The following is a 13,255-nucleotide window of genomic DNA, read 5'->3' as shown; positions in this document are numbered from 1 at the left end:
TTCCACTTACCATGCATTACCAAGATTGCATCCTCCTCAGTGGATCAAGCCCATCCCCCACATGGGGATGGATATCTGAAAGGCATCATGAACATCACCAAAGGTGTCCCAGGACCGGAGGGTCCAAAACCCCAGAGCCACTCAGCCTTGCCAGGGCTCAGCTGAAGCCTGCTGTTCCCCTACCAACCCACCCCCTCCGGGCCTCCAGACAACAAAATAAGATCCTCCAGGATGCCAAGCGCCATCACCACAGCTCATTTCAGAAAGTATTTAGTCCGGCATTGCCATGAAAATGGGGGATTTGCGTATGAGGCAAGGCTTCCATTGGATGGACCCAGCCTAAGCCAGAAGTGGATCTCCTGGTGGTGCTGGATCCACTTGCCAAGGACATCCGTCCTGCTGCTGTGTGTAGCTGTAGCAGCCCTCCTAATGAATCAATCCCAGAGTCTGGATCTAGATCACCCTCCTCAGCCTCCTGCCCACTTCTGCAAAAACTCCTCATCTCTCGCCCAAGGGCTTCACTCCGTGCTAACAAATTTTCCCCACTGCTGAAACCATTTTCCAGACAATGCCCTTCAGGGCCAGTTCCTCTTGTGCCAGACCCCTCACAAGGGCCACCTCTGTCCTGGCATTTCACTAAGTTTTCAGCTAATTCCTCGGACTGATTTACCACCACTAGCACCCTATAACTCACGTTTAATTCTTTTCTCCCGTGGTTCTTGCCATCTAAGTGGGAAATTATGTGCTGGATATTCACTCTCTCAATTGACCACGATGCAGCTACTTGACTCTCTAGCCGGGCAACCCGGATCATTTGCAGGCCTGGGCATCACGTTGCAATTTTCACATCCTGCATTGTCCCTCCCCCCACCCCAGTCCCCCGAGTATGTTGAATGGCAGAGCCGGGACATTCAACCTCTGTGGGCCAAGACCTCTGTGTTTCCTTATGGGAATTGGAAGCATTCCTAACTGGAAGTCCCCCTGTCCCTTTCTGAGATGTATCCCCTGGCCGAGACCAGGACCCATCAGCTGCCATGCTGCTCCTGATGAGGCCCACACTGAAGAACGGGGTTGAGCTGCCTGGATGTGGTCCTTCCTTCACTGCCCTCCAAAGGAACTTTGACTTAATGTGGTTTTCCAGCCCTGGAGCAAGCAGCTGTTTTGACTGACTGTAGAGCCTTGGAAGCCCAATTCTGTGCCATGCCCTCTGCTCTTTAGGATTTGCTGGTACTAAATGCAGTGATGGAATTCAGCCGGTTCGGGTGAACTGGTAGTTAAATTGATGGCTGGCCCCTCCCCTCCCCTCCCCATCCCTTTCAGGAGTCCACACGCACCTGTTTTCGCTCCCAGGAGGCTACAGGGAGGCCTCCTAGGCCCAAAATGGGGTGGCCCGTTTTTGCTCCCAGGGGAGTGCAGGAAGCCAAGTGCTGCCTGTCACACCTCCTGGCCACACCCACCCAGCTGGTCATTAGGGCAGAGAACCAGTTGTTAAATTCCCACCACTGACTTAAATGGCTGATGCTTTTCACCTATTTTGGGCATTTGCGATGGGGAGAGCTAAGGCTGGGAGTAAAACCTGCTGCTTAGAACAATTTGCATGATGATGGAGCGATTACGTGGGTGCGTCATTATTCCATTCGAAAACCAATGGCAATCCAACTCTTTCAGGATAGGAACAGCAGGTGCCAGCCTCCATTTCCTGTTTGGGATTATTCACTCAGCTTGACAAAGCTGAGGAATGAAATAACAAGGGGCAGACAAGCCCCCTCTTAAAATCTGATTGCAGTGCTCAACATCTGGAAGGAGGCAATGGACCCCCTCAGGGACTCCCAAAGGTTATGCACCAAACCTATCCTGGATTCTCTCCCCATTAAATGGCACACTTTGCCGAGATCCCACATTCATCCCAGCCCCCCAGGGTTACCTAATGAGACCCGACTAGGACTGACAGTCTGACAGAAACAGTTATCAAACAGAGCACAGTGCTTAGTCAAAACATGCTAATGCTTAAGGTCTTCAATTCTTGTAAATGCTATCCTGACCAGAAGCACCACAGTAATCATTTTATGTGGCTATTAAAGCACCAGGTCATTTATACTTGGAATAAAGTTGATAAAGCTTTTCCCCAAGAGGAAGGGGATTTGAAGGCTCAGTTGCTGTACCTCAAAGTTTTCCTGGTCAGCCCAGACCCTCCCTCCCTTGGAATTTCACACATTCCTCTGCTTGCCCATCCCTGAGCTGGGAGTCTCCTCCATCAAATGAGCACTGCATAAAGTGTTCGCTAACATGGAACTTGTTTTCAATGCCATCCTAGTTTTGGGAGAAAGTCTGCAGGAGGAAGCCTGTCCAAATACGGAGAAGTTCTATTAAATTCCTCCATGAAAGGACCATCATAGACAACTCTGGGAGTTTTTCATGGCTGATTTTACTTTTCCCAAACTTTAGGCCAACTTTAAAACTTGTGGACCAACTCCCAGAATTCCCCAGCCAGTGGAACTCCGCAAAGAGTTTCATTTAATAAGGGAGAGAATCAAGGATAGGTTTGGTGCCTTAAGTGTTGCTGACGGAAAGGCATACTAATCATATTCAGGCCTTGTGTGGATAAATATAATATGAGATTAATTTACACCAACTAGTTAGATTAAAAAATAATATGATAGTTATAAACCAACCCATCCTTTGCTACCCTTACTCCATGCACACAGTAAGTGGCCTAAGTTTTTAGTCGGCAGGTACGCAATACCTCCCCTGCCCCGTTTCTCCCCTGGAAGAAGGTGGCATGAAAGCCGGCTGTCTGGCTTTGGGCCAGTCTCTCTCTCTCTCTCTCTCTCTCTCTCTCTCTCTCTCTCTCTCTCTCTCTCTCTCTGCCCAATGCTCCTCAGAGGAGTCTTAGGCAGTATGTTCATCATCTTGATTTTTATAAAAACAATAAAGGCAGGATATAAATAAAATTCAAAGGTTCTGTTAGCGTTCCATGGCCACTAGGGGGCGCTGACACTGAGGCGCTCAGCATGTTAGGCGGGAAGCTGGGATGGCTCTTTTGCCAACCAGGCACCCTTTGGACCCGAGAGCCCCCTTCCTCCCCCCCTCCTACTTTGCCATTTTGCCAGACCAGCCTCAACTATTGGTGTAGGCAACAACTCTCTTGGGGCTCCCAAGTGGCATCCCTGAGCCTGGGCATCCCTGTTGGAAAAGCAGGAACCTGCCTTGCAGCCATTCGCACGTTTGTTCTGTCCAGTCACGTTCTCTACCATTCTGTGCGGCTGAGGGATTTAGCCATTGTTATTCTTTATTCTAGAACTAAGTTCTGAAAACCAGAAAGTCCAGTTGCCTCTGGAAAAAGCACCTTTGGGAGAACGAGGAGTTGGATGACTGAGAACCTCCATAGACATTTAGCCTGTTTCTCCTGCACCCACCTCTCCCCTGGAAAGATGTACTCCTGGGTCTGAACCACTTCCACACCACAGTCCTTGGCCACCCAGGATCAGGTGGCAAGCTCAGGTGGCTGGGCAGGTGCTGGAAGAGGTGGGCCTCAGGTCACTGGCCAGCCTCCCTTGACCCACCCCCAACCCCTCTCCGCAGAGGGAACAGGAGCTCTGGGTTCAAGTCCAACCCTCTGAATGAGCCAGGAAGGGTATCAGATCCTGATTCCACCTGCTTGTAGCCAGGCTGGGGAGGTGACAAAGCAAGGAAAAGCAAGAACAAGCCATTATCTCTGTCCCAGAGACGGCAGGGAGCTACGATGATGGCTTGGTCAGAAGAGACAGATTTGGCCATAGGGGCAAAGAAACCAGCTCTACTCTCTCGCCTGTGCTCTAGAGGGGAAACTTGCCCACTATGGGCTGGACAGCCCAGGAGGAAAAGAGGGACCCTTGTATCGAAAGTAAAAACTCTCTTCAGAGTCACTTTAGGAGGCCCCTCCCACAAAAACACCCCACAAAAAAAGCAAGATGAAAAACACCCAAAGCAAACCCCTTCCCTCCTTCCCCAGAACTGGTGGTCACATTTTCTGTTATCATTCTGCCCAAATACCGTAAGGAAACTCTCCCCCTTGTTGAAAGTGGGGGAGGCTGGTGCCCAAAACAGGAAGGGAAGGGAAGGGAAGGGAAGGCAGGTGCTTGCTCAGACCAATATCTGCAAGAAGGGATGGAGAGCTTCTGCCTTTGAAGATCAACCTTCAACAGAAAGGAACCAGCACTTGATGGAGCAGCCGTGAAGGCTTGGAGAAGAGACACAGATGCCATGAGGGCTCTGGGTCTGCACAGGCCAGAATCCTGCAAGTCGTGATCCTTCCTGTGGCCCTCTATGGAAGCAAAAGTTGGAGTCTGAAGAAGGAAGAGGACTGACCTCTTTGACCTTTGATCCTGGAAGAGATTCCCGAGAATACCCTGGATCACTAGACAAATGCCAAGACAAAAGCACCAATGGGTCACTGGACAACTCAACCTGACTGACAAAGGGCCCTCTGGGAACTCAAGGCCAGGAGAACCATGAGGCTACCTTTGGACTCGTTTCATGAGGACCCAGCAGCTCTCTGGAGAATGCGCTGATGCTGGGAGGAAGGAAGGAAGGAGGGGAGGACAGCCAGCAGCAAGGCGGCGCGGGTGGGGGGATAGGGACAGATCGGCAGAGAGAGAAATCTCCCCGGTCGCGAGGAAACGACTCCGAGGCTCCTAATCAACCACATCAATCAGGGAGTCGCCCGAAGGCTCAGCTGGGGGAAGACTCAGCGCCAGCCTCGGGCAGCTTCCGACGCCGGGCGCCCGTCGGGGGGAGCGGGAGGGCAGCCCAACTAGCACTCGAATAGCCGGGCCGGAGCCGCTTTCCGAAGCCGGACGCAAGACTGAGACTCTGCCGTCGGACATCCAGTTTCGCGGGAGGCGAAGAGCTGCGCTGCCGGAGGGGAGGGAGGGCACAGAATCCCTTCCGAACCTGCCACGCCGGTCTGGGAGACGCTTTCGGCCCGCAGGGGACGAGAGAAGCGGGCGCGCCCCCGGCAGCTCTCCTCCTGCAGGCGGCCGGGCTCGGAATGTGGCCCGACTAGTGCCGCTCGCCCGGCGGCCTGCACCTTCTCCACCCGCGCACCTGCCCCGAGAGCCGACGCCTCCACGCCTGGCCCTGTTGCTCCGGGGACTTCGCCGCCCGAAGCGCCGCTGAGACGCCCCGCGAGCCCGACCGTCCGTCCGTGGGCAGCGGCAGCGAGGAGGAGGGTGCGCACACGGTCGGGGCTTTCCACCTGCCCCGTCGCTCCCGAGGAGCCCGGCAGCCGTCCTCCCCTGCGGCTCCCGAGCAATTCGGCGGGACTGCCCGGGCAGGACAGCTCCGGCGCCCGGGCCACCTCCGGCCCCACGAGCGGGACAGATAGCCGCACTCCGAGCCGACTCACCTGCAGAGGCTCCCGCCGCGAGAGGCCACAGGTAGCGAGCAGTGCCGGCGCCGCCTCCCCGCTTCCAGGCCTTAGGATGCCAGCCCGGAAGACGTCGCCCTGCCAAGGCCGGCCCCGCTGCCGGCTCTCTCTCGGACGAGCCCTCCCCCGGAGCAGAGGCGGCCGGGCCCGACGGGAGAACGCCTGGCTGCCCCGCCTGCCGCCCCTCGCTCCCTCCTGCGGCCTACGATACTTCGAGTCGGCGGCCGAGATGCTGCCGTTTCCCTGGGGCCAGGGCGCCCTGCCGCTCCATGCCTGGCCTAGGGGGTCCCGGGAACCGGCGGAGAAGCGATCCCCGCCGGCGATGTGGAATCTTCTTAGGCATCCCAGGCTCCCCAGTGCCCTTCTGGAAGGTGAAGGACTGCTACTTTAGGGACAGCTTGGGGTGTTGACACCCTGCCGAGGTTGCTGGGGTGGCTCCTGCTGGCCCTGGAAGCTGGATTCCCAAGACCCTTCCTGGGGGGGGGGGTGTCCTCGGGAGGGGAAAGATGTTCCACCAGGGAGGAGCTCTAGGCAGAACAGGAAGGATGAACGAGAACATCAGAGAACAGGACATGCTTCCCCCCTCTGCCTTTTGTGGGGCTGCAAGGCCACACGAACATCCTCCAAAGTTTCCAGGCCTCAGGCGATCAGAAGCTCCTTAAGATACCATTTCAAAAAGTATTTACAATTAAAAATTATGAATTTCTGATACACCTCTGAGCTCCAAGGATTCACCTTCACAGCCCCAGTGCAGCACTCGGTCAGAGGACCCCTCCGGCATGGCGAGGTGAGCTTTTGTCGGGCATTCGGGGCTTCCATGCCAGGGCAGGAGAGTGTGGCTCAGATCAGACAAGGCAGAGGGAGTTGAAAAAGGTTTATTGAGCGTAAACAAAGTGGTCACTTAACACCAGTCAAGGCAGGTAAACAAGGGAAGGTTAAAACAGCCCCCCTGTCTGCCCCCCCATACGGAGGGAACAGGAGAGACTGGGGGGGCACAGGGGACAGCTCTCTTTGCTAGACCAGGGACCCAGCCTCGGACTAGGAGGGGCTACGGGGCTTCTCCCCTACACTCAGGCGACGTAGGAATCCCACCAGGCTACAGACCTCCTTGGAGGTGGGGGCCGAGGGGCTCTCTGGCCCCTTCACTTGGAAGAGGGCAGGCAGGCGGAAGGTGCTGGGGGAGAGAGGGCCCTGAGCGGAGGTGGGGGAGGCAGGCACAGCTGGGTGGGTGCTGAGCAAGACCTTGAGGCTCTGCCCGAAGCACCCGGGCTTCTTGCTATGGCTCGGGGGGACTGGGGGAGGGGGCTTGGGGGCAGCCTCGAGAGGCTCAGAGCAAGGGGGCAGCATGGTGAGTGTGTGGCGCCGGTTGAGGTGCAGGGGCCTCTCCCGTCCCCGGGGGCTCCCTGCAGAGGGGCGAGGACCTCGCGGGGGGCGGCTGCGGCGGCCAGAGGAAGGAGCCCAGAGGGCAAGCAGATCCAGGTCCACGTCCTGCAGGCCAGGATCTCGGGAGGAGCAGGTGGCAATGGAGCGCCGCTTCTGCTTCGCCTGCTCCTGCTGCCTCCGCTGCTGCTCTCGGTGCATGGCGGCCTCCCGGGTCTGGTTCTCCTGCGGGGAAGAGGTGAGCAAATTCCCTCCTCCTCAGCCTTTCAGGTGACCTCTGTGAACCATGCTCCCTTGGCGGTGGGGAGACAGCTACACCAAGGCTGGGGAGGGGCAGAAGGCCAGCTGGAGCTACCTCAATGGCCACGAGGAAACGCTCCCCAAAGGCGTGGAAGGTCCCGCAACACTCGGGCAAGCAGAAGGCCTCAGGGTCTTCGCAGAGGAAGTCAGAAAGCCTGGCTGTGGCCCGCTGGAGGTCTTGCTGGGCAGCTTTCACGGCCCTGAGTTCCAGCTCTGCCACATGCAGGAAGGGCCCCATCTGGCCCTCCAAGCCCAGACCCTCCAGGTCCCCCTGAGCTCCCAAGAGACTCTGCTCCAGGCTCTGCAATTCTGCTGCCACCTCCTGGTCATTGATCCTGCAAAGGAGAGCAACCACGGACACACCGTCAGGCAGGAGGCAGCAGAGCGGGCGGGATGGCCTTGCCCATCTCCTTGGCCCTGCAAGATGGGGCTGATCCGGCCTCCCCCTCTGCTCCCCCCCCCCGGTCTCCTCTATTGCCTTCCTTACCGTGACGCAGGGGCTGCGTGCTGGAGCTTACGGGGGAAATGCAGAAGGCTAGGGTCCTTCCTCTCAGCCTCCTGGAGAGGAGACAAAGGGTGGTCCAAAGGTGTCCCCTGTGGTAAGGCCTGAGGGGGGGGGCAGCACATGCTATGAGCCCCCTCCCCCTGCTTCCACCCAAGCCCCTTCTTTAGCCCAGAAGGATTTTCTCTAATACTCATTTCAGCCCATCATCTGGGGAGGGATTTGGAAATGGTTTAGCCCTATGAAATGTGTCCCCTCCCCTTTCTAGAGAACCTTTAAAAAGAAGACCTGGGTGGAGGATGCATTTGAGTGATTCACCACCTACCCACCAATCACACTGAATCTGCCCAGAAACTCTTATCAAGTTTCACAAAGAACCTGAGATGGTGCCAGGCCAAGGCGTGGAAGGAGGTCCCTTTATAACCAGGTCTCAGGGTCCTTCCACTTCACCCCTCAGAAAAGCTGCCCTGCAAGCCATGGTCCCCCTCCCCAGCAAAGACAGGTCAAGGCGGGCTCTTCGGCCCCCTCCCGGCCAGCCCTAAACACCAGCACCAATCTCCTGGAGCAGCTTCTCGAGGCAGCCAGTTTGTGTGTGTGTGTGTGTGTGTGTGTGTGTGTGTGTGTGTGTGTGTGAGAGAGAGAGAGAGAGAGAGAGAGAGAGAGAGAGAGAGAGAGAGAGAGAGAGAGATCCTCCCCCCTCAGGGCTTCCCTTTGTGTTCCAATAGCTTCCCATGGCTAAGCCCCCCCTCCCCCCAGGGCCAAATCCTTACCAAGGCCACAAAATGCAGGAGGTCCATGCCTGGTTGATTGCCCCTTGTGTCCGGCAACCTCAGGAGGGACGACACATGAAAGCCGCAGGCAGACCCGGCATAGCCTCCCTGCAGGAGGAGGAGGGGGGCAAAGGAAGTCATGCGCCTGCACCGCCCACCCTTACAAGGCGTGAAGGCAGCCACGTTCTCTGGAGGCTGGCCAGGTGCCTCCCCCACTTAGAGAACCAGCGAGCTGCTTCTTCAGGTGACCGAGTTCCCGAGAGCCACAGCCCCCCAGGTCTGCTGTCCCAAGAAGAGCCCCAAGAAGGCACCTCATTCAGATAGTTTCCCATCTTCAGCACCAGCCGAATGAGGTCGTGCAGCTCTTCGCAATCCAGCAGCTCTGCGGGAAGGGAGGAAGTGAGCTGAACAAGGGGCAGGGCAGCCTCTGCCCCAGCAGGATCAGCCCCACCCTGGCCTTCTGCGGAGAACCTTGCCGGGCCCCCTCCCCTACCCGGACGATGGGCCCCAGCTTGGCCCCCACACGGAGGACAGTGGCCCCTCACAGTTGCACCTCCTGGTCAAAGGGGGTAGGGAGAAGAGAGCCAGGCTCCGCGCACCCAAGGCTGCCTTGGTCAGGGTCTGGATGGCTGACTGGAGGGCGCTGAGCTGGGGGAGCAGCTGCAGCTTCAGCACGAGGAGCTCTAGGCGACGGGCATAGCTGGAAGACAAGAGGGGGGTGGGGGGATCTGTCCAGCAATACCCTCAGAATGGCACCCTCCATGCCCAGACCAGCCCCTCACCTGGGCACTTGGACGAGAAGCAGTGCGAAGACCTCAGCCTCAGAGAGGCGGCTCCGGTCACCCTGGAAAGACTCCAGCTTCTCCACCTTCCCAGGAGAAACGGCAATCATGAATCTGGCAACGGGGGGGGGGGGCAAGAGCTCCTCCACCCCTCCCCCAAGCTCCCCAATCACCTCCTTCCTGTCAGGAAGCATCTTAAAGAGCTCCAGCAGCTTCTCCGGCCCATAAGGGACTCCAGTGCCATGGTGAATATCAGCCACGATGTCTTGAACTGGCCTGGGGGTGAAGGGAAAGCTTCCTCGTGGCGTGTTCCACCCCAAAGCCTGGGGTCCCTCCCCCCCCTCACCTCTTGAATTGCTTGAGGAAGATTCCCAGATTCAGGATTTTCTTGGCATCCAAAAGGGAGGCCTAAAATGGGGAAGAGACCCACCATTGAGATTAGGGGAGGGGAAGGAATTGGGGCTGTTTTTGCCCTCTTAAAAAGAGTTTAGCAGCCCCTCGAGCGCCACCACCTAGCAGTGATTCTCCATTTCTCCGGTTGCCCTGCAGAACCCCTGGTAGTTGACAAGAGGAGCACTGGACCCTGCTCGGTTCCATCTCTGGAGCCACAGGGGCCCCTGAGAATCCAAGCCAAGCCCCCAAAGATTTGGCCTTTGCCCCTGCTTCTTCCGTCCAGGTCCCTGGCCTCCCTGCACAGGTGCCTGCCTCATCCCCCATCACTCAACCTCACCTCCGAACTGGTTTGCCATTTATTTCCAGGCTGCTCAACTCCAGTGACTGGGTGGCTTGTTCGATGCACACTAGAAAACCCCAAGAGGCGCCCTCCAGACCTTCACACACACCTACACCTCCTGGAAGAACTGCCAGAAATACTTTGCACTGGAAGCCGCCCAGAGTTGGTTGAAAGAGGGGTGGCCATATACACACATTTTAAATGTACACATACATACGTGCATATATTCTGTGCCAACTGACATCCACCCCGTCCTTGTTAAAGGCAGCCCTGAGGTGAAAGTATGCCATTCCATCCCCCCTCCCACTCCCCCTCATGTACCCAGCTCAGGTGGACTCTTCTGGCCCTCCTTCACATTTCGGTGTATGGGGAGGGGAGAGAAGGAGGGAGAAGAAGAGAGGGGGGAGATCTCCCCTCTGCCGAATCTTCCAATTTGGTCAGATTACTCTAGAACTCATTTTGTCCTCCAGGTGTTGCTCCCATTGGTGGCATCAAAACCCAGGTCAATAAATAAAAAAGCCAGGAATAGCACCCACCCCAGACAGATCCCTAAGGGACCCTCTGTCCGTTAACTGTTTTCAGCCAGAAACACACAGCCTTTTAAGCAAAGAAACTATCAGGCATTACTTCCATCTTTCTTGGAAACAAGCAACTTGCAAGAAAACTATGCGCTGGTTTCACACAGTCTGCTCAGTTGGGGGGCCTAGGCTGGGGGGCATTACACCCTCTCCCCAGAGAACAGCACTCAGTGTGTTGTGTAAATGTGGCCACAAAGTCAGTCATGTGAGTCCAGCGATGGGAAAGGTCTCCCCAAGACTGGATAGCCAATGATACCCCTCCCCCACCCAGCGGCATAACCCCTTCCAGAGGGAAGCCTGGGTGGCTCTTGAGCAAACAAGCCTTAATCCAGGGAGTTGAACCTCAATTAACATTCCACACTAGAGAAGACTCGATTTCCCTAAACTCCGAAGGATTTGGGTGAGCTTCCATTGTTCAGGGTGCTCTACCTGGCAAAACTCTTCTGAGGACAAAAGGACACCTCCCCCCAGACTATCTTGAGCTGCCTAAAGAAGGGCCGCAATTAAAGGTTTAATTACTATCAAGAGCCTTGATAGTACAGTGGTTTAGTGCACCCTGTCATTAACACAGCTGCCTGCAATTTCTGCTGGTTCGAATCTCTCCAAGGCTCAAGGTTGACTCAGCCTTCCATCCTTTCTAAGGTAGGTGAAATGAGGACCCAGTTTGTGGGGGCAATAAGCTGACTTTGTATAAAATATACAAAAGTAGGAAGGCTATTGCTTAACGCATTGTAAGCCGCCCTGAGTCTCCGGAGAAGGGCGGCATATAAATCAAGTTAAAAAAAAAAAAAGTTAGACAGGAGAGAAGTGAAGGCCTGCCTGGCAAGGCTGCCAACGCGGCTCTTGCCCCAAGTCCCTCGGGGGCGGCGGGGCTCTTCTCGCAAGGGGCTGAATTGGGGGGGAATTTCCTAGAGCCTTTCAAAGATTTGTTTGCATTGAACACTTCCTGTTTCTTTCGGGGCACAGTGGTGGTGGTGGGGGGGGATGTGAGCAGGTTGCGTAAATCCAGGCCGGGCTGGAAGCTTCAAAAATTCTCATTCAGAAAGAAGCAGCTTCGACCACCGGATTAAACTGTCCTGCGAAGAGCCCCCTTGAATTCGGGCTCCATGAAGCAAAACCAAAACGTGCTACCCAATCTCGGGGCGGCGCCCAATTCCCCCCTCCTCTGGCCGGGGAGACCGAGCTGCCGGCCCGCGCCACTCTCTGGGCTGGCTCGGCCCTGCGCCCTCTGCGTGGCGCATACTAGGTGAGCCGGCCAGGAAGCGGCCGTCGGAAGAGAGAGACGCCGAGGGTGCGACGGGCGCGACCTGCCCAGCAGAGCCGCGATCCACCTCCGCCCGCCCTTACCTGCTCCGTCGCGGGGACGGCCCGGAGGCCACTGCCGGCCGGCTCCGCCCGCTGCCCGAAGAGCTCCTCCAGCAGACGCCAATCGGGTGTCCATTCGCCGCGCCGTCGCGCCGCCGTCCAGAGGTTGGGGCGCCCGCGGATGCGCTCCGGCGGAATGGCCTCCCAGTTGAAGTTCCGCAGCCGGACCGGGCGCCGCGCGGAGGACTTCTCGGCCGCCCCCTCGCAGGGCGCGGCGTCGACCAGGCTGATGGCCGGCGGGGGTGGAAGCGGCGGCGGCGGCGGCAAGGAAGGACCCGCGGGGGACGTGCGGGCAGAAGAGTCGGCGGCGGTCCCCGAGGCGGACGGGCTCGGCGGTCCCGGCCCCGTCCACTCCTCAGGCGAGGCCGCGGCGGACGCGCCCTCCAGAGTCACCATGGCCGGCAGGGGTGGGCGGTGGGCGCGCGGCGGCAGGAGAGCCCGGCGCGCCTTCGGCCGTCCCCTCGGGGGCAGCGGAGGGCGGGCGTGGCGCTCAGGCGAAGGGCCGAGGCGGAAGAGGCGCTCGCGCTCTTGTCCAGCGCAAGGCGGCGGCCTCTGCCCGGGGAGGCAAGGCGGGGCAGTTCCCTGGGGGACGTGCGGATCCGAGAGCTTCTTGAGGCGGGTGGGCTCGCGGGGAGGGCCGCGCCCGACCTTTCTTCGAGGGGACGTCCGGCGGAAGCGGCAGGCAAAGCTCGGGCTTCTCTCGGGGCGGCGGCGGCGGCGGCGGCATCTCCCTCCCTCGCTGGGCTGGCTCCGAGGTGCTCAGCCCGCCGGCCCCGCCCGCGCCGGCTGCGTCGTTGGCCTGGCCGACCACAAATCCGGCGTCCGCGGCCAGGTGCAGCCGCGGCCTTCGGGAGGCGGCTCCTTTCTGGCCTCGGCTCTGAGGGTCAGCTTCCGGCCGCGTCCTGCCTGGATCCGCTGCTACCCTCCTCTTCCCTGGAGCCCCGCTCACACCTACGGCCAAGTTCGCGTTGGGTTCCCGCGAGCGGCTTCCCGGGGGCATGGCCGGCGAGCAAGGACCAAAGCTCCCTTAAGGCCGGCAACAGCCCCGGTGGCAAAAGGAGAGCGGCCGAGGGACCCCGCGGAGAGGCTGTTGGAGGAGCGGACTCTCCGGTGGATTGTGTGGGAGCCCGGGTGGCCGGTTAGGCCGCTTTCTCTGCCTCTCGCGCCCGCAGGACAGAAGGAAAGCCTGGAGGGCCTCGGAGGAGGGAGAGAAATGGTTGAGGAAAGCAGCTACTTCTTCAGACGAAGATTGTGGGCAGGAGAGGAAAACGGAGGTCCTAAGATATAAGGAGGAAAACTGCAGAGAAGGATTGAAAGAGGAAGAAAATGGTTTGGGAAGGATCAACCAGGCATCTCCAGCAGAACTGAATGGAACCGGAATGCTATAAAACTCCCCTTTCTGCCTGTGACCCTTTCACCAAGCTGTAGGGTGGTGTGT

General features: G+C 58.0%; 1 protein-coding gene across 2 annotated transcripts; it reads right to left on the bottom strand.

Annotated features, from left to right (window-relative positions):
* Nucleotides 1-6,265: 6,265 nt before the first annotated feature.
* Nucleotides 6,266-12,721, bottom strand: LOC117670865 (FH2 domain-containing protein 1-like). 2 transcript variants are annotated; one of them, XM_034426368.3, is made up of 10 exons: nt 11,800-12,721; nt 9,488-9,549; nt 9,315-9,417; nt 9,142-9,227; nt 8,959-9,059; nt 8,671-8,741; nt 8,360-8,467; nt 7,575-7,645; nt 7,143-7,422; nt 6,266-7,012 (listed from the first exon to the last, which is right to left on the bottom strand). In XM_034426368.3, the coding sequence occupies exons 1-10, from the start codon at nt 12,211-12,213 to the stop codon at nt 6,446-6,448; spliced, it is 1,863 nt and encodes a 620-aa protein (XP_034282259.3). In that variant the 5' UTR covers nt 12,214-12,721; the 3' UTR covers nt 6,266-6,445. The 2 variants fall into 2 exon arrangements, with proteins under 2 accessions (XP_034282259.3, XP_087750689.1); XM_087894563.1 differs by lacking the exon at nt 8,959-9,059 and having other exon boundaries at nt 9,315-9,549; nt 11,800-12,220.
* Nucleotides 12,722-13,255: the final 534 nt, after the last annotated feature.

This window comes from Pantherophis guttatus, chromosome 5, assembly GCF_059756535.1.
Source record: "Pantherophis guttatus breed Tessera chromosome 5, ASM5975653v1, whole genome shotgun sequence".
NCBI lineage: Eukaryota > Metazoa > Chordata > Lepidosauria > Squamata > Colubridae > Pantherophis > Pantherophis guttatus.
The sequence above is the reverse complement of the archived record's forward strand: the minus strand, read 5'-3'. Positions and strand labels throughout refer to the sequence as shown.